Here is a 27976-nt window from a genome sequence, read left to right on the forward strand (position 1 = left end):
CTGTCCTGGGGGGGGGGCTCTGCAGACCCCTCTGCCTGGGGGGGGGAGAGAGATCTGACCTTAGCTTTGCTTTTGCCTTATGGGCATTATTAGATTTAAGATGGAATGTACTGAATAATGAAATAAAAGCATGGGATAAATTTGCAAAGGTGACAGATAAAAGCATAAAGGTATGATGAATTTAGAATTATAAATTGAAAATGGACAGAATAAGCGTAAAGAAAATAAGAATAATGGAGAAAATGTATTGAAAATGGAAGTAATGATTTGATATTGTTCTGACCCCAAGCCCTTTTCCAACAAATCAAACACAATCCAAAGGGAACAGAAACCTTTTAGTGCTTCTGCAAAATAATTAGCTGTGATAAGCACAAGCCTTGCCAAATTGTGCGAGACTTGCCAAAAGATAACAGATAAGAAATAATTGGCAAAATAAAAATCTTCAAAGACAAACTCAGGATACTGGAATGTCCACGAGGCTGAGTTTCAAAACGTCTTTGCTTCCTGCAAAGAAGGTTCGTTTTCACAGCTGGCTTTTATCTTCTTAAAGGAGAAACCATTACCTTGCAGCCTTACTCCCAAGTCGCCCGTGCTGTTGTAGCTGCTCTTGCCTGCGAGCGATCTTACGTGCACTTGGCACAGGCTCCTCGGGAACCTCCTCATCGCTGCTGCCAGCCCCCCCAGAATCTCTGAAGGCAGCAGTCCACTTCCTAGTGGTCCTGGCCCCTCATCTGAGTCCTCGCTCTCCTCAGCTGTCCGCAACTGCGGCCGGCTAACCACCACAGATATAGAATTGAACGTGAAAGATAAATATATACTAAGGCCATGTTTGCACTGAAGTGTAAAAACCTGGAACCACGTTGTTTACGGAAAGAGATGTTTTTAAAATGTAAAAATATAAAAAATTATTGTTGAGCAAGCTTCTTAAACGCCCATTTCCCTTGTAAAAGGGTCAGTTTGCAATTAAAAATCGCCATAATCAAATAGTAAAAACCCAAATACAGCTAGTCCTCGACTGTCCAAATGGTGTAGGTAGGGTTTCCTGCCTCAGCCGGGGGGGGGGGGGGGGGTTGGACTAGAAGACCTCCAAGGTCCCTTCCAACTGTTATTCTATTCTATTTATGCATGGACTTCCACTCCCAAAATTCTTTGCAGTAACCATGCAGGCTAAGGGATTCTAGAAGTTGAAGTTCACACATCTTAAGAGTTACCAAGTCTAGAATCTAAATCATGCTTGATGCTTGAACTTCCAACTCCCAGAATCTTTTGCAATAATGATGCTGGCTGGGGAATTTTGGGAGTCTATGATACAAATTTGCAACAGCCCTGAAAAAAAAATGACTTAGGACCGTTTTTCACACTTAATGACTGTTGCAGCCTCCATTCAATGGCTGTCACGGAATGAAAATTCAGACCCTTGGCAACCGATTCATGTTTATGACAGTTACAGTGTCCCAAGGTCTTTTCCGACCTTCTGACCGGCAAAGTCCATGGATGGAGGCCAGTTATTGACTTAACGACCGTGTCACTCACTTCTCAACTGCAATGATTCACTTAACAACGATGGCCAGAAAGGTCGTAAAAGGAGGCAAAGCACATTTAAGAAATGTCTCACTTAACAACATAAATTTTGAGTTCAATTTGGCCCGTAGGTTCCTCTTGGCTTCTAGGGGCTCACTAAGAAAGGATTTTGCCAAATGACCCTCAGAGCATTTAGTGTATATTTTTCCTATATATTATTATTATTATTATTATTATTTATTATTATTATTATTATTATTATTATTATTATTATTAATTACGCTCTGATGCTAAGGAGTTCTACTCCCCCTCCCCACCTGGAAAATAAATCTCTTCCAAATGCAAAACACAAGCAGAGGAGTTTTAGTTTCAGTTTCAGAGCACCCAGCAGCTTGAGTACAGAACAGTTCAGCTAAACCACGCCCAGGCTCCTTGCTGTCTCCTTGCTCACACACAGCAAATACCGTTTCAGTTTCCAAACAGCCCTCCACTCTCTCACCCATGTCAGGACACTAGCCAGATGAATACCAATGGACACTGGTAGACAGAGGCAGAATGTTTCCCCTTCCATATTTTCCTTCCCCAAAACTAAGCCCCACCATATAGCTTCTTGCTCACACAGCAAATACCGTTTCAGTTTCCAAAGAGCCCTCCACTCTCTCACACACACTGACAGGACAATAGCCAGATGAATACCGATGGAGGCTGGTAGGGCAGAGGCAGAATGTTTCCCCTTCCTTATTTTCCTCCCCCAAAACTAAGCCCTACCATATAGTTTCTTGCTCACACAGCAAATACTGTTTCAGTTTCCAAACAGCCCTCCACTCTCTCTCACACACTGACAGGACCCCTAGCCAGATGAATACCGATGGAGGCTGGTAGGGCAGAGGCAGAAGGGTTGCCCCCTTATTTTCCTCCCCCCAAAAACTAAGCCCGATCTCATAGTTTCGTAGTAAAGCATGGGGAATCGAGCTAGTTTAAGATAAAAAAAAATTAAAATAAGATGTCAAACAGCTTTATAATATGACCCAAAAATGTAATTTTGGTGGGGGCTTTTTGTTTTGTGTTTTTGGCAACCCTTCTCAACCCCTAGTTGAGACAGGGGACACTTCAGGGGGCGCTTCTGATCTTTGTAACCTGCCCCTCCCGTGTCCTCACCTCCCCCCCCCCCCTTCTTTCCAGCTGCATGGACGGGAAGCGCTTCCTGGAGCTGGGCAAGGAGGAGGATTCGCACCTGGAGCCGGAGCTGATGGAAGGCGACCTGGACGGCGGCCTCCCCAGCACGGAGGACGTCATTCTCAAAACGGAGCAGGTCACCAAGAACATCCAGGAGCTTCTCAGGGCCGCCCAGGAGTTCAAACACGACAGGTGAGGAAGGGGCTTCCAGGAGGCCCTTTTTTTCTGGGAGTGGGGTCCTTAGGTAAGCGGTGGGTGGGTGGGCCTGGGCGGTGATGGAGGAGACCCCTCCGGCCAAGGACGATGGTCTTTGGGGAAAGGACTCGAGGTGAAGAGCAAAGGGAGTGGGGGGTCAGGAAGCTCAGTTACTTGGGGAGTCAAAAAATTTTTGGGGGGTCTGCAGTTCCTTGGCCAGCGGACGTGTCTCAAGACGTCTATTCGAATTGGATCTTAATTCATTTAAATCCGAATTCAGTTGTTAAGGGAATGCTTGATACGTCCCAAATGAGGCTCTGGCTGGGGATTCTGGGAATGGAAGTCCATCCCTCTTAAAGCAGGCTGGCTGGGGATTCTGGGAGTGGAAGCCCTCCCCTCTTAAAGCAGGCTGGCTGGGGGATTCTGGGAGTGGAAGTCCTCCCTCTTAAAGCAGGCTGGCTGGGGGATTCTGGGAGTGGAAGTCCTCCCTCTTAAAGCAGGCTGGCTAAGGGATTCTGGGAGTGGAAGTCCTCCTCTTAAAGCAGGCTGGCTGGGGATTCTGGGAGTGGAAGTCCTCCTCTTAAAGCATGGCTGGCTGGGGGATTCTGGGAGTGGAAGTCCTCCCTCTTAAAACATGGCTGACTGGGGGATTCTGGGAGTGGAAGTCCTCCCCTCTTAAAGTAGGCTGGCTGGGGGATTCTGGGAGTGGAAGTCCATCCCTCTTAAAGCAGGCTGGCTGGGGGATTCTGGGAGTGGAAGTCCTCCCCTCTTAAAGCATGGCTGGCTGGGGGATTCTGGGAGTGGAAGTCCTCCCCTCTTAAAACATGGCTGACTGGGGATTCTGGGAGTGGAAGTCCTCCCCTCTTAAAGTAGGCTGGCTGGGGGATTCTGGGAGTGGAAGTCCATCCCTCTTAAAGCAGGCTGGCTGGGGATTCTGGGAGTGGAAGTCCTCCTCTTAAAACATGGCTGACTGGGGATTCTGGGAGTGGAAGTCCTCCCCTTTTAAAGTAGGCTGGCTGGGGGATTCTGGGAATGGAAGTCCATCCCTCTTAAAGCAGGCTGGCTGGGGGATTCTGGGAGTGGAAGCCCTCCCTCTTAAAGCAGGCTGGCTGGGGGATTCTGGGAGTGGAAGTCCTCCCCTCTTAAAGCAGGCTGGCTGGGGGATTCTGGGAGTGGAAGCCCTCCCCTCTTAAAGCAGGCTGGCTGGGGGATTCTGGGAGTGGAAGTCCTCCCCTCTTAAAGCATGGCTGGCTGGGGGATTCTGGGAGTGGAAGTCCTCCCTCTTAAAGCATGGCTGGCTGGGGGATTCTGGGAGTGGAAGTCCATCCCTCTTAAAGCAGGCTGGCTGGGGGATTCTGGGAGTGGAAGTCCTCCTCTTAAAACATGGCTGACTGGGGGATTCTGGGAGTGGAAGTCCTCCCTCTTAAAGTAGGCTGGCTGGGGGATTCTGGGAGTGGAAGTCCATCCCTCTTAAAGCAGGCTGGCTGGGGGATTCTGGGAGTGGAAGTCCTCCCTCTTAAAACATGGCTGACTGGGGGATTCTGGGAGTGGAAGTCCTCCCCTTTAAAGTAGGCTGGCTGGGGATTCTGGGAATGGAAGTCCATCCCTCTTAAAGCAGGCTGGCTGGGGGATTCTGGGAGTGGAAGCCCTCCCTCTTAAAGCAGGCTGGCTGGGGGATTCTGGGAGTGGAAGTCCTCCCTCTTAAAGCAGGCTGGCTGGGGGATTCTGGGAGTGGAAGCCCTCCCTCTTAAAGCAGGCTGGCTGGGGGATTCTGGGAGTGGAAGTCCTCCCCTCTTAAAGCATGGCTGGCTGGGGGATTCTGGGAGTGGAAGTCCTCCCTCTTAAAGCATGGCTGGCTGGGGGATTCTGGGAGTGGAAGTCCATCCCTCTTAAAGCAGGCTGGCTGGGGGATTCTGGGAGTGGAAGTCCTCCCCTCTTAAAACATGGCTGACTGGGGATTCTGGGAGTGGAAGTCCTCCTCTTAAAGTAGGCTGGCTGGGGATTCTGGGAATGGAAGTCCATCCCTCTTAAAGCAGGCTGGCTGGGGGATTCTGGGAGTGGAAGTCCTCCCTCTTAAAGCAGGCTGGCTGGGGGATTCTGGGAGTGGAAGCCCTCCTCTTAAAGCATGGCTGGCTGGGGGATTCTGGGAGTGGAAGTCCTCCTCTTAAAGCATGGCTGGCTGGGGGATTCTGGGAGTGGAAGTCCTCCCCTCTTAAAGTAGGCTGGCTGGGGGATTCTGGGAGTGGAAGTCCATCCCTCTTAAAGCAGGCTGGCTGGGGGATTCTGGGAGTGGAAGTCCTCCCCTCTTAAAACATGGCTGACTGGGGATTCTGGGAGTGGAAGTCCTCCTCTTAAAGTAGGCTGGCTGGGGGATTCTGGGAGTGGAAGTCCTCCCTCTTAAAGCAGGCTGGCTGGGGGATTCTGGGAGTGGAAGTCCTCCCTCTTAAAGCATGGCTGGCTGGGGGATTCTGGGAGTGGAAGTCCTCCCCTCTTAAAAAATGGCTGACTGGGGGATTCTGGGAGTGGAAGTCCTCCCTCTTAAAGTAGGCTGGCTGGGGGATTCTGGGAGTGGAAGTCCTCCCTCTTAAAGTAGGCTGGCTGGGGATTCTGGGAATGGAAGTCCATCCCTCTTAAAGCAGGCTGGCTGGGGATTCTGGGAGTGGAAGCCTCCCCTCTTAAAGCAGGCTGGCTGGGGATTCTGGGAGTGGAAGTCCTCCCTCTTAAAGCATGGCTGGCTGGGGATTCTGGGAGTGGAAGTCCTCCCCTCTTAAAACATGGCTGACTGGGGGATTCTGGGAGTGGAAGTCCTCCTCTTAAAGTAGGCTGGCTGGGGATTCTGGGAATGGAAGTCCATCCCTCTTAAAGCAGGCTGGCTGGGGATTCTGGGAGTGGAAGTCCTCCCTCTTAAAAATGGCTGACTGGGGGATTCTGGTAGTGGAAGTCCTCCCTCTTAAAGTAGGCTGGCTGGGGGATCCTGGGAGTGGAAGCCCACCCCTCTTAAAGTAGGCTGGCTGGGGGATTCTGGGAATGGAAGTCCATCCCTCTTAAAGCAGGCTGGCTGGGGGATTCTGGGAGTGGAAGCCCTCCTCTTAAAGCAGGCTGGCTGGGGATTCTGGGAGTGGAAGTCCTCCTCTTAAAGCAGGCTGGCTGGGGGATTCTGGGAGTGGAAGTCCTCCTCTTAAAGCAGGCTGGCTGGGGGATTCTGGGAGTGGAAGTCCTCCCTCTTAAAGCAGGCTGGCTGGGGATTCTGGGAGTGGAAGCCCTCCTCTTAAAGCAGGCTGGCTGGGGATTCTGGGAATGGAAGTCCATCCCTCTTAAAGCAGGCTGGCTGGGGGATTCTGGGAGTGGAAGTCCATCCCTCTTAAAGCAGGCTGGCTGGGGGATTCTGGGAGTGGAAGCCCTCCCCTCTTAAAGCAGGCTGGCTGGGGGATCCTGGGAGTGGAAGCCCACCCTCTTAAAGCAGGCTGGCTGGGGGATCCTGGGAGTGGAAGTCCTCCCTCTTAAAGCAGGCTGGCTGGGGATCCTGGGAGTGGAAGTCCTCCTCTTAAAGCAAGCTGGCTGGGGATTCTGGGAATGGAAGTCCTCCTCTTAAAGCAGGCTGGCTGGGGATCCTGGGAGTGGAAGTCCTCCTCTTAAAGCAGGCTGGCTGGGGGATTCTGGGAGTGGAAGTCCTCCCTCTTAAAGCAGGCTGGCTGGGGGATCCTGGGAGTGGAAGTCCTCCTCTTAAAGCAGGCTGGCTGGGGGATTCTGGGAGTGGAAGCCCTCCCTCTTAAAGCAGGCTGGCTGGGGATCCTGGGAGTGGAAGCCCACCCTCTTAAAGCAGGCTGGCTGGGGATCCTGGGAGTGGAAGTCCTCCCTCTTAAAGCAGGCTGGCTGGGGGATCCTGGGAGTGGAAGTCCTCCCTCTTAAAGCAAGCTGGCTGGGGATTCTGGGAGTGGAAGTCCTCCCTCTTAAAGCAGGCTGGCTGGGGGATCCTGGGAGTGGAAGTCCTCCCTCTTAAAGCAGGCTGGCTGGGGATCCTGGGAGTGGAAGCCCACCCTCTTAAAGCAGGCTGGCTGGGGGATCCTGGTAGTGGAAGCCCACCCTCTTAAAGCAGGCTGGCTGGGGGATTCTGGGAGTGGAAGCCCACCCCTCTTAAAGCAGGCTGGCTGGGGGATTCTGGGAGTGGAAGCCCACCCTCTTAAAGCAGGCTGGCTGGGGATTCTGGGAGTGGAAGCCCTCCCTCTTAAAGCAGGCTGGCTGGGGATTCTGGGAGTGGAAGCCCTCCTCTTAAAGCAGGCTGGCTGGGGATTCTGGGAGTGGAAGCCCTCCCTCTTAAAGCAGGCTGGCTGGGGGATTCTGGGAGTGGAAGTCCTCCCCTCTTAAAGTAGGCTGGCTGGGGATTCTGGGAGTGGAAGTCCACCCTCTTAAAGCATGGCTGACTGGGGGATTCTGGGAGTGGAAGTCCACCCTCTTAAAGCAGGCTGGCTGGGGATTCTGGGAGTGGAAGTCCACCCTCTTAAAGCATGGCTGGCTGGAGGATTCTGGGAGTGGAAGCCCTCCCTCTTAAAGTAGGCTGGCTGGGGGATCCTGGGAGTGGAAGTCCTCCTCTTAAAACATGGCTGACTGGGGGATTCTGGGAGTGGAAGTCCACCCTCTTAAAGCATGGCTGACTGGGGATTCTGGGAGTGGAAGTCCACCCCTCTTAAAGTAGGCTGGCTGGGGATTCTGGGAGTGGAAGTCCACCCTCTTAAAGCATGGCTGGTTGGAGGATTCTGGGAGTGGAAGCCCTCCTCTTAAAGTAGGCTGGCTGGGGGATCCTGGGAGTGGAAGTCCTCCCCTCTTAAAACATGGCTGACTGGGGGATTCTGGGAGTGGAAGTCCACCCCTCTTAAAGCAGGCTGGCTGGGGGATTCTGGGAGTGGAAGTCCACCCCTCTTTAAGCAGGCTGGCTGGGGGATGCTGGGAGGCCACATGTACAAATAGTTGTAAGTTGAGGAGTATCTGTATTTTATGCCGAATCCCATTATCTCCAAAATACCTGCCACTCCGCTCATCCTGGATCTCACTGTCTCCCTCTTCCTCCCCAGCAGCTTTGTCCCGTGTTCGGAGAAAATCCATACGGCGGTCACAGAAATGGCATCGCTTTTCCCCAAGGTAAGGGGTGGGTGAGAAGTCGTTTCCTTCCCCTCTTGCATTTCTGGGATGTGGGTGACGTTCCCCTACAAAAGACCCCCAGGAATTCTCAATAAATCTCTCAGGGAATCTTGGGGGTCTCCAACCTTTTGGGAGTTAGAGATGGGAAAATCTGGGAGGGAAAAAGCCAGAAAAATTGGAGGAAAACCTCCCCCCCCTTCCCCCCTGGTTTTTTTGCAAAGGCGTTTGGAAAAATGAAAAAAACAAAACAAAACCCGACTGGTCCTGGGTCCCTTTTTTTCAGGACCGTTGTAACTTCGAATGGTCACTAAGTGAACCGTTGTAAGTCGAGGGCTCTCTCTAGATATCTGTTGCCAAGATCTTGAATTTTGGCCTTGCGGGAGGCTTGCAACGGTTGTAAGGGGGTTGGGCAGCGGGGTTGGACTAGATGACCTACAGGGTCCCTTCCCAACTCTGATTATCTTTTATCAAGCACGAAAACTGGTCCCGAGTCCCTTTTATCAGGGCCGTCGTAACTTCGAACGGCCGCTAAGTGAATTGCTGTACGTCGAGGACTACCTGTAGATACCCGTTGCCAAGAGCTTGAATGTTGGCCTTGCGGGAGGCTGCGACCGTCGTATAAGTGCCAAAAAAAACCAACAACCCGGTCACTGAGTCACTTGCCGTTGTAACTTCCGTCACTAAGTGAACCGTCGTTAAGTCGAGGGCCGCCCGTAATCGTATCCCGTCCCCTTTCGCCCGCAGAAACCGGCCCTGGAGACGGTGCGCAGCTCCCTCCGCCTGCTCAACGCCAGCGCCTACCGGCTGCAGAGCGAGTGCCGTAAGACGGTGCCCCCGGAGCCCGGAGCCCCCGTGGACTACCAGCTCCTGACGCAACAGGTCATCCAGTGCGCCTATGACATCGCCAAGGCCGCCAAGCAGCTGGTCACCATCACTACCCGCGAGAAGAAGCAGTGAGGGCAGGCGGGGGAGGGGGGGGGTCTCCTCCCTTGGTTCCTCCCCCCCCCCCCAAAAAAACCCCTCCCTCCCGGGAGGGGGTCAATTGCTACGCCCTTCCCTCCGCTTGGCACAACCGGGCACCGATAAGAAGAGGAGGGAGGGGTCCCTGGTGGGGAGGGGGTGGGGAGGGGGACATAAGACGGGCAAGGGGGAGCCCTGGGCCGTCCAGAAACTGGTTGTGTAAATAAACCCCTCCCCTCCCCTCTGTCTCTCCCCCTCCTCCCTTCCAGGAAGGACCCTCTCCCTTCCCCCAATATATAGTGCGTGGATCTGTCCATCCGTGCCCCTCCCTCTCCCCCCTCCCTCATCCGTGCCCACCTGTCTGTATAGAGAGAGACCAAGTGTGGGGCACACCTGGCATATTTTCCACCACCCCCTCCCCTAATAGTGTTAACACTGGAATAAGAGCAAGCCACTGAGATTGGAGCAGCCCTCCCCCGCGCCTCCCCAAAAACTGGGCTCTTCTGCTTCCCCCCCCGTTTCTTTCTCTCCTCCCTCCAAAAAAGAGATTGGGGGGTCGTCCCCCCCCCGTTTCTCTCCCTCTCCCTCTCTCTCTCTTTGTTCCTGCATCCTGCGGTTTTGCAGGGCGGAGGACCGGGGAGTGGGGGGGAAGCGTTGTGTGTATGTGTGTGTGTGTGTGTGTGTGTGTCCCCTCCCGCCCCGCAGAGAAAGCTGTGAAGCTGAGGCCAGTCGTGGAGGTGGGGGGTTTTTTTGGGGGGTGGGGTGGGGCGGGGAGGCAGAGCAGGGTACCTGGGCGCCACGCTGGAATCTCTGGTTTCGAAATCTTGTACATTTGTAACAAATAAACAGAGGATGCCACAACTGGCAAGCCGGGTGTGTGGATTGTGGTAAGCGGCTGGACGGGTGGGGAGGAGGGGGGTGTCTCTCGATGCGCCTTGAGACACCTGGGAGGGGAGGGCTGCAGCAAATCAGCCCTGGGGGGGCTGTTGAGGCAGCCTTCTGTTGCAAGGACCCAGGACAAGGAATCGGCAACCTGTGGCTCTAGAGCCGCATGCAGCTCTTTTGGCCCTTTGCTGCGTCTCCCTGTCGGCTGAGCTTACCAACCAGCCTGCCCTTGAACGATGGAGGAATTGGGGGTGGGGGGTGGGGGTGGGAGCCCCCCCCCCCCCACAGTGCTGAGCCTTGGGCACTGGGCCAGCAACCTTTAAGAGGGGCTGCCAGGTTCACAGGAAGGGTTAAAAAGGGGCGAGGTGCCAATTCTGCGTCTTTTGAATTGAAGCATTTAGAGTTCACAGTGCCTTGCAGGTGTATGGACTTCAAGTCCCAGAATTCCTAGTTCCCGGCCAGAGAGAATTCTGGGAGTCGAAGTCCATACATACGAAAGATGCCACGGATGAGGACTGCTGAATCCAGTCATCCATAAGGCACAAGCGGCCCTCGACTTACAACAACTGGGAGTTGAATTTCTGCTGCTAAGCGAGGCGAAGGGCGTTGCCCAATTTTGCCACCATTTTTGCCATTCCTGGCGGATTTTTAAGAAGACCGCCGGACAGCCACTGGCCCTGGAATGGTCTCTAGGCCAGCGGTTTGGACTAGAAAACCTCCCCGGGTCCCTTCCAACCCTGTTATTCTGTGTTCTAAATCGCTAGCGGTCATTAAGCAAATCAAATGGTCGTTAAGCAAATTGGCTCCCCCGTTGTCGGGAAGCCAGCCAGGAAGCCAATGATGGGTTGCGCGACTCCCAAGATGCGGCAACCGCCTCATCGTAACGCATGCAGGTCGCCAAGCACCCGAATTTAGACCGTACGATTGTGGGAATGCTGCAACGGTCGTAAGTGCGAGGAGCCAGAGACTTGAGTGCCCTTGCAACTTTGGACGGGGATTTAAAGAACAGTTGTAAAGTCGAAATCTCCTGGGTCAGGAGAAGGAAAGGAAATGGGAGGGAGGAAGGGAAGGGAAGAATAAGAAGGGGAGAGAAGGAAGAGGAGGTGGGAAGAAGGGAAGGGAAGAAGGGAGAAAGGAAAGAAGAGAGGAAGGAGAAAGGTAAGGAAAGAGAAAGGAAGGGAGAGAAGAAGGAAGGAGATGGGAGGAAGGAGGAGAAAATGGAGGAGTGGGAAGGAGGGAGAGAGGAAGGATGGAAAGAAGGAAGGAAATGGGAGGGAGGAAGGGAAGGGAAGAATAAGAAGGGGAGAGAAGGAAGGGGAGGTGGGGAGAAGGGAAGGGAAGAAGAGGGAAAGGAAGGAAGAGAGGAAGGGGGAAGAAGGGAAGGGGAAAGGAAAGGAGAGAAAGGAAGGGAGAGAAGAAGGAAGGAGATGGGAGGGAGGGAAGGAGGAGAAAATGGAGAGGAATGGGAAGGAGGGAGAGAGGAAGGATGGAAAGAAGGAAGGAAATGGGAGGGAGGGAAGGGAAGAATAAGAAGGGGAGAGAAGGAAGGGGAGGTGGGAAGAAGGGAAGGGAGAAAGGAAGGAAGGGGGAAGAAGGGAAGGAGAAAGGAAAGGAGAGAAAGGAAGGGAGAGAAGAAGGAAGGAAGATGGGAGGGAGGGAAGGAGGAGAAAATGGAGAGGAATGGGAAGGAGGGAGAGAGGAAGGATGGAAAGAAGGAAGGAAATGGGAGGGAGGAAGGGAGGGAGAAAGGAAGGGAGAGAAGAAGGAAGGAGATGGGAGGGAGGGAAGGAGGAGAAAATGGAGAGGAATGGGAAGGAGGGAGAGAGGAAGGAAGAGAGGAAGGGGGAAGAAGGGAAGGAGAAAGGAAAGGAGAGAAAGGAAGGGAGAGAAGAAGGAAGGAGATGGGAGGGAGGGAAGGAGGAGAAAACGGAGAGGAATGGGAAGGAGGGAGAGAGGAAGGAAGAGAGGAAGGGGGAAGAAGGGAAGGAGAAAGGAAAGGAGAGAAAGGAAGGGAGAGAAGAAGGAAGGAGATGGGAGGGAGGGAAGGAGGAGAAAACGGAGAGGAATGGGAAGGAGGGAGAGAGGAAGGATGGAAAGAAGGAAGGAAAATGGGAGGGAGGGAAGAAAGAAGGAATAAGAAGAAGCCTTATTTCACATGCACGCCAGATACCCAATCATCAGCTGTCGGTCAGCGGTGATGCGCACGCATGCCCAGTGTGGCTCTTCTGGGCGACTTCTCATGTGCCACTTCTGGCACACATGCCACAGGTTCACCAACACGGATGTAAGGTCTCCGGGGGATTCAATTTTTAACGACCAGTTCTGTGGGTGTGGCCATGGGGGTGTGGCCAGGTGACTGGGTAGGCATGGCTTTTCTTTTTTTTGTAGCAAAGCCCCCCACCCCCATTTTTTTGGTCTTCTGGGCCTCAGGAAGCTTCCTGGGGGAGGGGGGTGATTTTGCTCCTAGAAAGCTTCCCTGGGGCCCAGGAAGGAAAAAACGGAGCGGGGGGGGCATAGTAAGACAGTGAGGGGGATCCTGGCACAGCTGATCATTGGAACAGCTGATCGTTGGGGGGGGGGGGAAAAAAGAAACATCTTAAGGCAGCGGTGGCAAACCTTTTGGGGCCCCCAACGCATGCACGCGCAATCTCTGTCCACTTACCCACCTCTGCTGCCCCCTTAACTTGCACTACTCCTCACAGATGACTTTTGGCTGGTTGGGGGCCTTTGTCAGCCTCCCAGAGGCTTGAGGAAGGCTTCTTGCAGGCCAAAAACTAGGCCCGTTTCATCACGATCGGTATTTTCAGAAAAAACAGGAAGTGACGAAACAGGCCTATTATTCAGCCGGCAAAGGCTGCAGAGGCTTTTTTTTTTAAGCCTCTGGGAGGCCAAAAAAGGCCTCAAACTGGCCGAGAATCAGCTGTGAGGTGCGCGCATGCGCAGGGAGATAAGATGGCCTGCAGCTCGTGTGCCGGCCCAAATGGCTCTGCGTGCCAAGCCACGCAGGTTCGCCATCACGGCCTTAAGGAGTCATGCGCGATAAGGACTGACTGGGCGGGGAGGGGAGGGGTGGACGGAGAGGGGTGGGCCCAGCCAGGGGCACGATTCGTCGGTTCTCCGAACTGCGCAGAATCATAACAACCGGTTCCATAGAACCGGTGCGAACCGGTAGAATCCCACCCCCCCTGAAGGTCTCCTCCTGTGGGCAGAGGGTTGATCTAGAAGACCTCCGAGGTCCCTTCCAGCCCTAGGATTCTGTGCAGCAAGTTAAAACATGGTTTGCTAGCTGTGGACGGGGGTAATGTGAAGTCTTTGGAGGACTGTGGCAGGGGAGCATGGTGCAAAGAACACCTGTGGTGCTTCGGGCAGCTGTATGTAGGAAAATATACTTTATTGAGTATGAAAAACGAACGCAGCGGTCATGGCCGGAGCCCCTCCCTCCCTCCCTCCCTCCCTCCCTCCTTGGGCGGTGGGCTTTGGGCTGGTGGCCCCTCCGGACAGGCTGGGCCAGGCGAGGCCTTCAGGCGGCGCTGTCATCGTCCTCGCTGGAGGAGCTGGGCAGGAGCAGCTGTGGCGGCTGCTGTGGCGGCTGAAGCGGCGGCCGTGGGCGCCTGGTGCGCCTGGTGCGCGAGAAGAGACGGTGCTTCATGACAGCTGCAGGGAGGGAGGAATAAGAAGAAGGGAGAAAGAGAAGAAGGGAAGGGAAGGAAAGGAGGGAGAGGAAGGAAGGAAGGAAATGGGAGGGAGGAATATGAAGAAGGGAAGATAGAGGAAGGAGGGAGAGAAAAGGGAGGAAGTAAGTAAGGGAAGGAGAGAGGGAGAAAGGAAGGAAAAGGGAGAGGAAGGGAGACGGGAAGGAGGGAGGGAGGGAATAAGGGAATGGAAGGAGAGAGGATGAAAGGAAAGAAGGAAAGGAGGAGGAATATGAAGGAGGGAGAGGGGAGGGAGGAATAAGGGGAGAGAGGAAGGAAAGAATATGAGGGAATAAGAGGAGGGAATGGAAGGAGGGGGAGAGGAAGGAAGAAAGGAATATAAGACATGAAATAAGGGAAGGGAAGGAGGGAGAGGAAAGGGAAGGAGATGGGAAGAAGGAAAGGAGGAAATGAATAAGAAGGGAAGGGAATTAGGAAAGGAGAAAGGAATAGAAAAAGGAAGGAAGGAAAGGAGATGAGAGGGAAGAATGGAATAAGGGAAGGGAGGGAAAGGAAAAAGGAAGGAAGAAAAAAGAAAGGAGACAGGAAAGGAGAGAAAGGGAAGGAAGAAGGAAGGAAGGAGATGGGAGGGAGGAATATGAAGAAGGGAATAAAGAGGAAAAGGGAGAGAAAAGGGAGGGAGGGAGGAAGTAAATAAGGGAAAGAGGGAGAAAGGAAGGAAGGGAAGGGAGAGAGGGAGGGAAGAAGGGAAGGGAATAAGGGGAGAGAAGGAAGGAGATGGGAAGAAGGCAGGGAAGAAGAGAAACAGGAAGAAGAAGAGAGGAAGAAAGGGAAGAAGGGAAAGAGAAAGGCAGAAAGAGAAAGGAAGAGAAAGGAAAGGAGAGCAGAAGAAAGGAGATGGGAGGGAGGGAGGGAGGGAAGGGAAAATGGAGGGGAATGAGAAGAAGGGAGGACGGAAAGAAGGAAGGAAAATGGGAGGGAGGAATAAGAAGGGAATAAGAGAAGGAGGGAAGGGAAGGAGGGAATTGGGAGGGAGGGAAGAATATGAAGAAGGGAATAAAGAGAGGAAGGAGGGAGAGAAAAAGGGAGGGAAAAAGTAAATAAGGGAAGGAGAGGGAGAAAGGAAGGAAGAGGAAGGGAGCGAGGAAGGAAGAAAATAGGGGGAATATGAAGAAGGGGAGAGAAAAGGAAGGGAATAAGAAGAAGGGAAGGAGAGGAAAGGAGAAAGAAAGGAAGAGTAAAAGGAAGGAAGGGAGAGAAAGAGAAGGAAGGGGAAATGGAGAGGAATGGGAAGGAGGAAGGGAGGGAGGGAATAAGGGAAGGAGAGAAAGGAGGAAAGGAAATAGGGGGGAATAGGAAGAAGGGGAGAGAAAAGGAAGTGAATAAGAAGAAGGGAAGGGGAGGAAGGGAGAAAGGAAGGAAGGAAGGGGAAATGGAGAGGAATGGGAAGGAGGGAGAGAGGGAGAGAGGAAGGGAAAGAAGGAAAGGAGCAAGGAGAGGCAACAGAAGGAAGAAAGGAGGGAGGGAGAGGATGGCATCAAAGGGTGGCACCAACTGGCTCCGTCCAGAAGGCTCTGCCAGTGCTAACTGGCCTCCATACCACTTTGGGGGTGGGGGGCTTTAGCCAGAGGAGCGTTTCTCAGCTGGCAGGGGGATTCTGGGAGTTTGGCCCCCCCCCCCTCTTAAAGCAGAAGTCCTCAACCATGGCCCCTTTAAGACTTGTGGACTTCAACTCCCAGAGTTCTTCCACCAGCCACGTTGGCTGAGGAATTCTGGGAGTTGAAGTCTACAAAGTCTTAAAGGGGCCACAATTGAGAAAGGCTGGCCCCAGAACATTGGTTGGCACCTGCCATGGCGATCAAAACCGTGCCCCCCCCTTTTTTTTTAACTTTGCCCTTTTCCTAAACGTTCAGGAGTTCTCAATTCAACAACCTCCCTTGGGACTTTTTTGTCACTAAATGAAGCAGCTGCATCCGATTTTATGACCTCGTCTGACCTCATTAAGCAGCTCCCTGCGCTCGGGAAATGAATTGCACGGTCCTTAAGAATGCCCATCGGGGTCATTAAGTCGAGAACGCTTGCTTGGGCAGTGGGATGGACTAGATGACCTACAAGGTCCCTTCCGACTCTGATGATCTGTTTAATCTGTTTAAACTGCCTGTATTCGGTAGAACACTCCCCAAATTGGGCGCATCTGCCACCCCACCCCTATCCCACCCACCCCCCAAAACACACCCTGATCCCACGGGCCCGACTTACTGGCCACCGTCTCGCGCCCTTCCTCGCTGTTGGTCATCCAGTAGAGGCTTGGCCCGCGGCGGCATTTCCGGTGCAGACGGGTGTAGAGTATAGCCAGGGTCAGGAGCACCAGCAAGAAAATCAGAGCGCTGGCGGCCCAGGCCGCTTCCTCTGTGCGGGGGGTGGGCACACGGAGACCCTCCGGACGAGCCTCCGCTTGCTGGCCCACCACGGTAGCCCGCTGGCTGTCTGGGCATCGGCACCCGGCCTTGCGTGCTGCACCGGCATCTGTGGTTGCGCTGGGCAGAGGTGGTCGTGCGCCTCGTTTGGTGGCACGCCCATGCCCAGGGACCACGCTGGCACTGCCCGGGAGATTCTGGAGGGTCCTTCGGGCCAGGTCAGCTGGCTTCCAAGGGTCCTTCTCTACCCTGAAGTTGAGCCAAGCTGAGGTCAAGCGGCTTTGGTCCTCTTGGGCACGGCCAGCCTTGGATGCCAGTCTCTTGGTGCCACTTGGGGCAGGGCGAGGGAGGAAGACGGCACGGCGGCGTCTACCGTGTGCCCACAATGGCTGGACTATGGGCAGCCTCTCCCAGAGGGGGGGGAGCAGCTTCTGGAGGGACAGGAAGGAGTTGGCGTTTTATTTTAATTTTTTTTTATCTTTCACTTCGTCGCTAGTCCAACGCAAGACTAGATTAGAATTAATTTTAAATGTTAATGGTTATTGCACAAGATATTTGTACCCAGAGGACACACTATTTAATGGAAGATGGGATGGTTTGTCTTATAATAATAATAATAATAATAATAATAATAATAATAATAATAATAATAATAATAATAATAATAATAATAGTAATAATAGTAACAATAGTAATAACAATAACAATATTAACAATAACAAAATAATAATAAAATAATAATAATAAAATAATGAGGAGGAGGAGGAGGAAGAGGAGGAGGAGGAGGAGGGGAAGGAGAAGGAAGAAAGGAGGAGGAGGAGGAGGAGGAAAGGAGGAGGAGGAGGAGGAGGAGGAGGAGGAGGAGGAAGAAAGGAGGAGGAGGAGGAGGAGGAAGAAAGGAGGAGGAGGAGGAGGAGGAGGAAGAAAAGAAGGAGAAGGAGAAGGAGGAGGAGAAGGAAGAAAGAAGGAGGAGGAGGAGGAGGAGGAAAGAAGGAGGAGGAGGAGGAGGAGGAGGAGAATACCAGTTCCTAGGTCCTTGGTTACGACTCAAGTTGTTGAGCTACCAACCACCAACCCCAACGGCTGTGAATCTCACTAAAGATTAACCAATAATAATGAGGAGGAGGAGATTAACAGAGTTGGAAGGGACCTTGTAGGTCATCTAGTCCAACCCCAGCCCCCGTCCAAGATGGAGACCCTGCCTACACCATTTCTGACAGAGGGCGGTCCAGTCTCTTCTTTGAAAGCCTCCAGGGATGAATTGCATCCTTCAATTGCATCTTAAATGACAGGTCATTGACTTGTGGCCACAATTCAGCCCAAGATTTCTGCCACTGAGTGAGACGGTCGCTAAGTGAGTTTGGGGGCCCCCCATTTTATGACCTTTGATGCCACCGTTGTTAAGTGAATCACCACCGTTGTTAAGTGAGCAACACAACTGTTCGGTGAATCAGGCTTCCCTGTTGTCGGAAGGTCGCAAAAGGGGATGACGGGAAGCTGCGACCGTCATAAATATGAGTCAGCGGCCAGATTTTTGATCACGTGACTGCGGGGAGGCCGCTACAGTCATAAGTGAGATTAAAAAAACAGTCACAATCGCAAGTTGTCTTTTTTGGAGGGCCGTTTGCAGCTTTGAATGGTCACTAAACAAACGGCCGTAAGGTGAGGACCAGCTGCAAACACATCCTTGGGGAATGTTAAGCTTCTTTTCTTTAGTGGCTTTTCCTGCTTTGCTTTCCAAAACGTGCCCGTTCCTATTGCAAACGCTCCTGGCTTCCTTCATAGAAATGTCATAGAATAACAAAGAGTTGGAAGGGACCTTGGAGGTCACCTAGTCCAACCCGCTGCTCAAGCAGGAGAGCCTTTTCCAATTATTAGCCTCTACCTAGAATCACACTCACAGCCTCCTGATTGTGAGGCAAGAGCTCCACCTCTAGGCCACCGGAGCTGCTTCCTTCTTGGCCCCCCCTGGCATGACCCCACCCCCAACCTGCCCCCCCCCCTCCCCCTTATTTTACCTGCTGCGCTGGGCACGCACCTCCGCCGGTCCCCTTCGGCAGCCACCGACGATGGAGACGGGTTTCCAACCCAGGGGCAGCGAAGGCCACTTCGACTTTGGCCGTGTGGAAGGGGACCCCCTGGGGATCCAGGTGAGAGGCTGAAAGAGAGGGGGGGAAGGGAGGGGGTCACCCATGCCTGCCCTCCCCCGCAAGGTCCCAATGACAGGAGCCCCCACCTGCACTCTGGGGAGGGGGACGATGGGGCCAGGCGGGCGGAATTGGGCGAGGAAGGTTTAAAACGAGGCAGGGGGCGGCAGAAGGGAGGGTGGGGGGGAGAGAGAGTTGGGGGACTTTGGGGAGACCGTGCCCCCCCTGCCCCCACCTGGCCATTTGGGTGTAAGGCCAGAGGAAGCTGCCATCAATAAGGCTGAAGCGGGGGGTGAAGAGCCGGGGTCTCGTCCCAAGGATCCCTTTGGGAAGACAGGTAAGACGAGGGATGGAGACAAGACAGAGAGAGAGAGAGATGGAGGGAGAGATGGAAGAGAGAGAGAGAGGGGGGACACAGAGAAAGAGGGAGAGAGAGAAAAAGAAAGATGGAGAAAAAGGGAAAGATGGAGAGAGAGAGATGGAGAGAGAGGAGAGAAAGATGGGGAAGAGAGAGAAAGAGTGAGAAAGATGGAGAAAGAGGTGAGAGAAAGATGGAGGAAGAGAGATGGAGAGGAGAGAGAAAGAGAGAGAGAAAGAAAGATTGAGAAAAAGGGAAAGATTGAGAGAGATGGAGAGAGAGGAGGAGAGGGAAAGGGAGAAAGGTGAGAGAAAGATGGAGGGAGAGAGAAAGATGGAGAAAAAGGGAAAGATGGAGAGAGGAGAGAGAGAAAGATGGAGAAAGAGGTGAGAGAAAGCTGGAGGGAGAGAGATGGAGAAGAGAGAAAAAGAGAGAAAGGAGAGAGGAGAGAGAAAGAGGGAGAGAAAAAGAAAGATGGAGAGAGAGATGGAGAGAGGGGAGAGAGGGAAAGGGAGAAAGATGAGAGAAAGATGGAGGGAGGGAGAGAAAGATTGAGAAAAAGGGAAAGATGGAGAGAGAGATGGAGAGAGAGGAGAGAAAGATGGGGAAGAGAGAAAAAGGGAGAAAGATGGCGAGAGAGGGAGAGAGAGGGGAGAGAGGGAAAGGAGAAAGAGGAGAGAAAGATGGAGGGAGAGAGAAAGATTGAGAAAAAGGGAAAGATGAGAGAGAGGAGAGAGAAAGAGGGGAAGAGAGAGAAAAGGGAGAAAGAAAGATTGAGAAAAAGGGAAAGATGGAGAGAGAGATGGAGAAAGGAGGAGAGAGAGAGAGAAAGGGAAAGATGGAGAGAAAGGAGAGAGAAAGATGGGGAAGAGAGAAAGTGGGAGAAAGATGGAGAAAGAGAGATGGAGGAAGGGGAGAGATGGAGAAGGGAGAGAGAAAAAAAGAAAGATTGAGAAAAAGGGAAAGACAGAGAGAGAGATGGAGAGAGAGAGGAGAGGGAAAGATGGAGAAAGGAGAGAAAGATGAGAGAGAGAGGGGAGAGAGAGAAAGATGGAGAAAAAGGGAAAGATGGAGAGAGAGGAGAGAGAAAGATAGGGAAGAGAGAGAAAGATGGAGAAAGAGAGATGGAGGAAGGGGAGAGATGGAGAAGGGAGAGAGAAAAAAGAAAGATGGAGAAAAAGGGAAAGATGGAGAGAGAGAGAGAGAAAGATAGGGAAGAGAGAGAAAGATGGAGAAAGAGAGATGGAGGAAGGGGAGAGATGGAGAAGGGAGAGAGAAAAAAAGAAAGATTGAGAAAAAGGGAAAGATTGAGAGAGAGAGAGAGAGATGGGGAGAGAGAGGAGAGAGGGAAAGATGAGAGAAAGATGGGGAGAGGGGGGGGGAGAGAGAAAGAAAGATGGAGAAAAGGGGAAAGAGGGAGAAAGAGAAACGTCTGCAAGGGAACTACCAAACTTCCAGGACTTCCCAGCTCAGGGGAAGGAGCCTCAAGACATCCTTGGCGCATCTTAGCCTGGTGAACCCGCACAAATGCACCTCCCCATCCTGGCACCCCCCCGTTCCGTCCAAGGGACCTGCCCTTCCCCCTTTGGCACCACGACTCCTCCTGCTCCGTTGGAAGACACGCCCCCAAAGCCTGCATTCAAGACATGAACCATCACCAAACCACGATGAACGGCTTCATGGGAAGCAAGAAAGGGGAGGAGTGGGTTGGGGCCCCCATTTGGGGGTGGGGGTTGAATGAGAGACGCTCTCCTTGTGCCCATCCTTACCTTCAGCCAGTCTTGGGGAAGAGGGTCTTTCAATCCCCCCCAGGCTGCCCCGACGTTGTTGGAACCACTGCGGGGAAACACAGAACGGAAAGTGGGCAACACGCACCTCTCCAAGCAGCACCCCCCCAAAAAAGGTGGGGCCGTAACTTAAAAAGCAGCCCCAGGTGGAGCCACCTGCGCCCCGTAGCTTTCGTCCCCCCCCCCTTCAGAGTGAAATTGAGAGCACGAGAGCACGCAAGCTTCCTGGTTACACAAGACGCTTCAGCAAGAGAGAAGGGATTCTGTGAGGTCCGAAGGATCACACCACCCATCTGCTCTACGGAACAGAGCGGAGCCCTGTGTTAGGGAGTACCGGGGTGTCCTTAACTTACAACCTTGCATTTAGTGATGGTTCACTAGTGAACTTACGACGATACTTGTCATGCCCTGGTTGGAGTCCGATTCTGAGGGGGAGATTGAGCAGCCGACAGGGAGTGGGAGTGGGGCTCCGGTGGCTGTGGAGGAAACTGGGGAAGGGCACCATCCGGCTGGGCAGTCAGAGGAAGACCCAGGCCCACACCCTCTTCATCCTAGGGAGGATGGAGAAGGGAGCAACATGGTTTATGGGGAAGGAAAGGGCCCTGATCCCCTTCATGGGCTGCAGCTGGGAAGACTGTTTAAAAGGGCAAACTGCACATGGCAAAGTTGCTGGAAGCAAAGTGTGCGTTATCTTTGTCGAGGCTTATCTGGGTTTTGGTGTCCTCCCAACTGTGGGTGCTGCATCCGATGAAAGCCTGCAATTTATCATCCTGGCCTGCCGTGTTAATTACTTCAGTGTGGTTTGTGTTCTAATTATCTTTACTTCGGGTTCGGACTGCATTTCTGCCCTTCATAGACTGTTTTTGGAAGAGTTTGATCTCCAGCCGAAGATAATTGGACATTGGGGGCAAAGTTAGAGGCATTAAAAGGAATTTATTCTACTTTGGTGGCTTTGTTATTTTTGTGTCACGCCCCTTTGGGTCATCACAGTACTAAGGAAAAATGACTTATCACCATTTTTCACACTTACAACCATTGTAGCATCCCCATGGCTGCATGATCAAAATTCAGAGGCTTGGCAATCTGACTCATATTTATGACGGTTGCAGTATCCCAGGGTCATGACCTCCTGATATGTCAGTGGGGAAGCCAGATCCGCTTAACAACCGTGTCACTAACTTAACAACAGCAGTGATTCACTTACCAACTGTGGCAAGCGAAGTCATACAATGGGGCAAAGCTCCTTTAACAAATGTTTCACTTAGCAACAGAACGTTTGGACTCCATTGTGGTTGTAAGTCAAGGATTGCCTGCATTTATGACAGTCGCAGTGTCCCCCAGGGGTCACGTCAGCCCCCTTTTGCGACCTTCTGACGAGCCAACGGGGAAGCCAAATTCGCTTAACGACTGTGTCACTAACTTTAACCCCTGCAAGTGATTCGCTTAACAACTGCGGCAAACACGGGCGTAAAAATGGGGCAAAGCTCAGTTATTAACAGCTGTCTTGCTTAGAACGGACATTTGAGGCCTTTGTTACGGTGACAATTTGAGGACGGCGCCTATGTCAGCTTGCTGGTTTGACAAGGCGCTTCAGCCGAGAGGAAGAGTTCCGTGAAGCCCGGAGGATCATGGCACCCGCTGTTCTCAAGGGAGCAAGAGCGTGACGCAGAGCATCGGGGAGTCCTCGCAGTTGTGACCACTCACCTGTCGCCCGGAAGGTTCTCCTCAGCAAAATTCTTCTGGTCCACGAAGATGGCCTTGGTCTCCTGGAAAAAAAAGGGGGGGAACCGTGGCTGAGCGCCCCAAAAATGGCCTCTCATCATTTGCAGCTGCTGTGGGTGCCCAAGCTGCCTGTCCCACCTGGGGTTCAGCCCCGGGGAAACCCACTGAGGTGGGTCAGAAAAGTTCAGAGACCCCTCCAGGCCTCACCCCTCTTTGACATACGTCAAGAGGGGAGGGACTTTCCAGGGGTCTGGCTGCCATCTTGAAAAAAAAAATTAATTTAAATTTTTATTGAAAATTAGATATTAAAAACATTTGAACGTGGTGATCTTTTGACATATATCAACAGTTTTTACATTATAATACCGGTAGTAGAATGTCATCAAACAATATTAACATTTATATATGTGTGTGTGTGTGTGTGTGTGTGTGTATACACACACACACATCTACATACTGTACATCCTTACATTGTAAATCTTTGTATCAGTTTCTATCTTAGACATTTTGTTGCAGTATAAACTCTTTAATTTCTATTTCACATTTTTTTGACTTCCTTTCATATCTCTCCAATTGTACATTTTTTCCCCATATTCCATAGAATTCTGAAGGATCTCGCTCCTTCAGTTCTAAAGTTAAGCTATCTAACTTGGTGCAATGTAAAAAATTTTTTTATTATTACTTCGTCGTTTGGGATTTCTTTTGATTTCCATGTTTGGCCAATAGATCATCTTGCGGCTGTGATAATGTGAATAATTATCTGTTTTAAAGATTCAGATTTGTTATTCCTATTAGGAACATTCCTGGTGTCTAATTTATTTTTAGGTTTCACATTTCCTCTACCCATTGCCAAATTTTGTGCCAAAATTCTTGCATTTTCTTGCACTCCCACCACATATGATAGTAGGTGCCCGTTCTTTCCTAGGCCTCACCCCTCTTTGACACGAGGGACTTTCCAGGGGTCTGGCTGCCATCTTGAATTTTTTGACACCCCCCCCATCCCCAGTCTCCATTCAGACCCCCCCAACCTGCTCCTTTTCAACTCCTTTTTTTGACTCAAGAAAAAAAGGTGAAAAAATATTAAACCCCAAGGAGAAGGAATTGCCCCTTCACTCTTGCCTTCTCTGGACAACGTTGCCACAGACTCTGCCCCCGTGGTTTGAAAATGGGTGGCAAACTAGGGCTTTATAATGAAAGCTTATTTTTTTCTTCAGTGTTTCTCAATTGGGGGGCATTTAAGAGGTGTGGACTTCAACTCCCAGAATTCCCCAGCCACCTAATTGAGAGCCTTTAAGATGTGTGGCCTTCAACTCCCATAATTCCTCAGCCACCTAATTGAGAGCCTTTAAGATATGTGGACTTCAACTCCCATAATTCCCCAGCCAGCTGTTTCAGAGCCTTTAAGATATGTGGACTTCAACTCCCATAATTCCCCAGCCAGCTGTTTCAGAGCCTTTAAGATATGTGGACTTCAACTCCCATAATTCCTCAGCCAACTGTTTCAGAGCCTTTAAGATATGTGGACTTAACCCCATATTCCCCAGCCAGCTGTTTCAGAGCCTTTAAGATATGTGGACTTCAACCCCCATAATTCCCCAGCCACCTAATTGAGAGCCTTTAAGATATGTGGACTTCAACTCCCAGAATTCCTCAGCCAGCTGTTTGAGAGCCTTTAAGATGTGTGGACTTCAACTCCCATAATTCCCCAGCCAGCTAATTGAGAGCCTTTAAGATGTGTGGACTTCAACTCCCAGAATTCCCCAGCCAGCTAATTGAGAGCCTTTAAGATGTGTGGACTTCAACTCCCATAATTCCTCAGCCAGCTAATTGAGAGCCTTTAAGATGTGTGGACTTCAACTCCCATAATTCCCCAGCCAGCTAATTGAGAGCCTTTAAGATGTGTGGACTTCAACTCCCAGAATTCTCCAGCCAGCTGTTTGACAGCCTTTAAGATGTGTGGACTTCAACTCCCATAATTCCCCAGCCAGCTAATTGAGAGCCTTTAAGATGTGTGGACTTCAACTCCCAGAATTCCCCAGCCAGCTAATTGAGAGCCTTTAAGATGTGTGGACTTCAACTCCCAGAATTCCTCAGCCAGCTGTTTGAGAGCCTTTAAGGTGTTTAGGATGTTTAGAATAGAATATAGCTGGAAGGGACCTTGGAGGTCTTCTAGTCCAGCCCCCTGCTCAAGTAGAAGACTCTATAACATCCCAGACAAGGGACTCGTCCAGTCTCTTCTTAGAAACCTCCAGTGATTGAGCTACCCACAACTTCTGGTGGCAATAGTTCCACTGGTTAACTGTCCTCACTGTCATGTGTGGACTTCAATTCCCACAATTCCAAGTTAATTGAAAGCCTTTGTGAATACGTGGACTTCAACTCCCATTAGGCTGGCTGGGGAATTCTGGGAATTGAAGTCCACGCATCTTAAAGGCCCTCAAATTGACAAAGGTTGCTTTAAGTCAGGGGTCTCCAACCTTGGCAACTTTAAGACTTGTGGACTTCAACTCCCAGAATTCCTCAGCCAGCAAAGCTGGCTGAGGAATTCTGGGAGTTGAAGTCCACAAGTCTTAAAGTTGTCAAGGTTGGAGACCCCTGCTTTAAGTAAAGTGTAATTCCCTCTCTGAATAAGGTCTCTGTGTGTGTGTGTGTGTGTGTGTGTGTGTGTGTGTGTGTGTCATAGGATTATTTGCATAGGAAACGGGGAGTTTTCCTCTCCCGTATGCCAGCCTTGATGCCAGTCTCTTTTGCTTTTTGGCTGCCCCACATCAGCTCCCGATTTTGGCTCTTGGGTTGATCTTTCTCAAGGAGTGGGGGGCGGGGGCTTTGCCCCTGGGGAGAAGTGCCAAGGCTCAGCCCCCTCTGCCAGCTGCGCACCTGGCAACGCTGCAGGCAACAGGTGGCGCTGCCAACCTGGGATTCTGCTTGGCAAGTTGGGGCAGACTGAGGCTGCCACTTGGGCAGCTGCTGATTGGTCCAGGGCAAAGAAGGAGGGACTCCTGGCTTTCTGGGCAGCCAATGGGGAGGAAAGGGAAACAACCCCCCCCCCCCAGAAATATAAGCAGAAAACAGACACTAATGGTGAGTGGGTGGTGGGTCTTAAACTCCACCAGATTTATCCAGGAAAGGAGGAGCATTTTGCAAGAACTGGGCAGATGGCATGGAGATAAATTTAGATTATTATTTTTCTCACTTCTAAAATCTTGCTTGGGGGTGCATAGAGGAGCAGGCAGCAGTTGGGCTGGGTAGGGGTTTGAAGCCTGCCCCCCACCTCTTAAATAATTTCTAAGATTCCTTGCCTCTTTGGGATGTTGTTCGCTGCTTTTATGCTTTTAATATTTTATTTGTTACACTGCCCAGAGTCACTTTTGGAGGGAAGTGTGTGTGCGCGCGTGTGTGTGTATGAGAAGAGAGAAAGAAAGAGGGAGAAAGAGGAGAGAAAAAGAAAGAAATAGGAGAGAGAGAGGAGATTAAAAAAGAAAGGAGGGAAAAATGAAAGAAAAAAGAGAAAGGGAAAGGAGAGAAAAGAGAGAAAGGAAAGGAGATAAAAAGGAAGAAATAGAAGAGAGAGAGAGAGGAGATTAACAAAGAAAGGAGGGAAAAATGAAAGAAAGAAAAAGAGAAAAAAGAGAAAGAAAGGAAGGAGAGAAAGAGAGAAAAGAGAGAGGGAGAGGAAAGGAGGAAAATGAAAGAAAGAAAAAGAAAGGAAAGAAAAGAGAGACAAAGGAGAGTAAAAGAAAGAAATAGAAGAGAGAAGAGAGAGGGGAGATTAAAAAAGAAAGGAGGGAAAAATGAAAGAAAGAAAAAAGAGAAAGGGAAAGGAGAGAAAAGAGAGAAAGGAAAGGAGATAAAAAGAAAGAAAGAGAAGAGAGAAGAGAGAGGGGAGATTAAAAAAGAAAGGAGGGAAAAATGAAAGAAAAAGAAAGGAAAAGAGAAAGGGAAAGGAGAGAAAAGAGAGAGAAAGGAAAGGAGATAAAAAGAAAGAAAATAGAAGAGAGAGAAAGAGAGAGGAGAGATAAAAAAAAGAAAGGAGGGAAAAAATGAAAGAAAAAGAAAAAAAAGAGAAAAGGGAAAGGAGAGAAAAGAGAGAAAGGAAAGGAGATAAAAAAAAGAAAAGAAAGAAGAGAGAGGAGATTAAAAAAGAAAGGAGGGGAAAATGAAAGAAAGAAAAAAGAGAAAGGAGAAAGGAGAGAAAAGAGAGACAAAGGAAAGGAGAGTAAAAGAAAGAAATAGATGAGGGGGAGAGAGAGATAAAGAAAAATGAGGAAGGAAGGAAGGAAAAAGAATGAAAAGAAAGCAAGAAAGAGAAAGAAAAGAGAAAGGATAGGCGAGAAAAAGAAAACATGGAAGACAGAAAGGATGAAAGAGAGAAAGGGAGAAAGCAAAAAGGGAGATAAAGAAAAAAGAAAAGAATGAAGGAAGGCGAATGGAAAAAATAGAAAGAGAGAGAGAGAGAAGGAAAGAAAGAAGGAAAGAAAGAAAAAGAAAAGGCACCCATAAAAACGGTGACACTTGATAATCAACGATCAATTAAGGAGACCCAGAACTTGCCTGAGCAGGGGATGGACTAGAAGACCTCCAAAGTCCCTTCCAGCTCTATTCGGATTAATTGAGAAGCGACCCCCGCCCAAAGCAGAAAAAAGGGGGCGCGGCTCGGTGGGCAAGGAATGGGGGCAGGGCAGGAGGGCTCAGCCTTGGTCCGTCTATTCCTTTGCCCCCTCTTTCCGACCCCCAAAAAAAAACAGCCCGACGACCCTTCGTGGGGCTGGAAGAGGCAACTCCGGCCTTTGAGCCGTGCTGGGCGTCAGCTCCGATGCCAAGCCGACCACCCCCCCGCGCCCCTTTCCAATTTTTCTCCTAAAAAGCCCACCCCCCTCGGAAGGGGACGCGGTTCTCTCTCTTGCCAGGCTCCCTTCCCTTGTGGGGCCAAGTTTCTAGTCCGTAAGGTAAGCTACCCAATTCAGCTACCCATTGGCAAGACCGACGGACCCCCACGTGGGCAAACCAGCACTACGGACGAGCTCGGCTGGGCTTTTTTTTTTCTTCCCTCTCTGGGTCCCTGGAGGGCATCCATACCACCCCGGAGGCCTTCTTTTTTTAAGGGCACTCTCCCTTCCCTGCAAAGCGGCAGAGGTGGGAGGAGGGAAGAGAGAGACGGCGATGGGGTTCGGAGCGGCTCTTTGGGGAGACCCAGAACCGGATGTGTGAAGCGGGATTGGCCACTTTAAGACTTGTGGACTTCAACTCCCAGAATTCTCCAGCCAGCTGTGCTGGCTGGAGAATTCTGGGAGCTGAAGTCCACAAGTCTTAAAGTGGCCAAGGTTGAGAAGCTCTGATCTAGGGTTTTCCTGCCTGAGCAGGGAGGGGGTTGGACCAGAAGACCTCTTAGGGCCCCCCTTCCGGCTGTATTCTGACTGATTGGACTTGAGTCGAGGGTCGCCTTTCCCATCCTTGCCCTGGACGGGGCACACACACACACCCGCCCGCCCGCGCGCGCGACACGACACGTGGCTTGCAAAGGTCGTGGGAAAGCAGAGACCTCGCCTCCAGCCGTGGGGACGGACCCCCGACCCGGATTCCCGCCAGGCCCGGTTGGCACAACCCGCCAAGCCCCTCCCGGGCCCTGAGGCCGCCCCTTCTCGGGGTGGTGGTGGTGGGAGGGGAGAGGGCCGCCCCCACCCCCGATCCGCTTCCGACGCCCCCGCCTCACCTGCCCGCCGCCGCCGCCGCTGCCCGCCAGGCTCAGCAGCAGGAGGAGCAGCACCGGCGCCCCCGGAGGCGGCCGCGGCTCCCCCATCGGGCCACGCCGCCCCCCTCCTCCTCCTCCTCTTCCTCTTCCTCCGGGGCCAGCCGAGGCCGGCCCACCACCCAACCCAGCCTTGCCCTGCCCTGCCCTGCCCAGCCGGGGCGGAGTCGGGGCGGACTTTCCCCCCTCCGGCCGACCCGCTCCGCCTTGCTGGACTGGAGTTTCCAAAAAATAAAAAAAATAAAAAAAAAATGCGAAGCGGTGGTGAAGATA

The 27976-nt window shown here is 51.7% G+C and overlaps 2 protein-coding genes across 2 annotated transcripts in view; one reads left to right on the forward strand and one right to left on the reverse strand.

Moving 5' to 3' along the window:
• GIT1 (GIT ArfGAP 1) overlaps positions 1-9850 on the forward strand; it is a 91672-nt gene extending 81822 nt beyond the window's left edge. The window contains 3 exon segments of the mRNA XM_087952840.1: positions 2704-2889; positions 7962-8028; positions 8773-9850. Of these exon segments, the coding sequence (XP_087808966.1) occupies positions 2704-2889; positions 7962-8028; positions 8773-8985 (466 nt within the window). The 3' untranslated portion in view covers positions 8986-9850.
• A 3393-nt stretch (positions 9851-13243) lies between these two features.
• Positions 13244-27754, reverse strand: TP53I13 (tumor protein p53 inducible protein 13). Its single transcript, XM_087952841.1, has 7 exons — positions 27668-27754; positions 21940-22001; positions 21809-21873; positions 20218-20363; positions 17982-18101; positions 15786-16374; positions 13244-13527 (listed from the first exon to the last, which is right to left on the reverse strand). The coding sequence occupies exons 1-7, from the start codon at positions 27752-27754 to the stop codon at positions 13394-13396; spliced, it is 1203 nt and encodes a 400-aa protein (XP_087808967.1). The 3' UTR covers positions 13244-13393.
• Positions 27755-27976: the final 222 nt, after the last annotated feature.

This window comes from Notechis scutatus, chromosome 1, assembly GCF_049901735.1.
Source record: "Notechis scutatus isolate UNSWTSFEM ecotype Mainland chromosome 1, rNotScu1.2, whole genome shotgun sequence".
NCBI classification, from domain to species: domain Eukaryota; kingdom Metazoa; phylum Chordata; class Lepidosauria; order Squamata; family Elapidae; genus Notechis; species Notechis scutatus.

Excerpts from the sequence above, each read along its gene's own strand:
- TP53I13 (XM_087952841.1), bottom strand. The coding sequence starts at position 27,754 with ATGGGGGAGCCGCGGCCGCCTCCGGGGGCGCCGGTGCTGCTCCTCCTG. Across the intron at positions 18,102-20,217 it reads TTCCCCAAGACTGGCTGAAG|CCTCTCACCTGGATCCCCAG; the intron begins GTAAGGATGGGC and ends CCTCTCTTTCAG. Across the intron at positions 13,528-15,785 it reads AGGGCGCGAGACGGTGGCCA|CTGTCATGAAGCACCGTCTC; the intron begins GTAAGTCGGGCC and ends CCCTCCCTGCAG.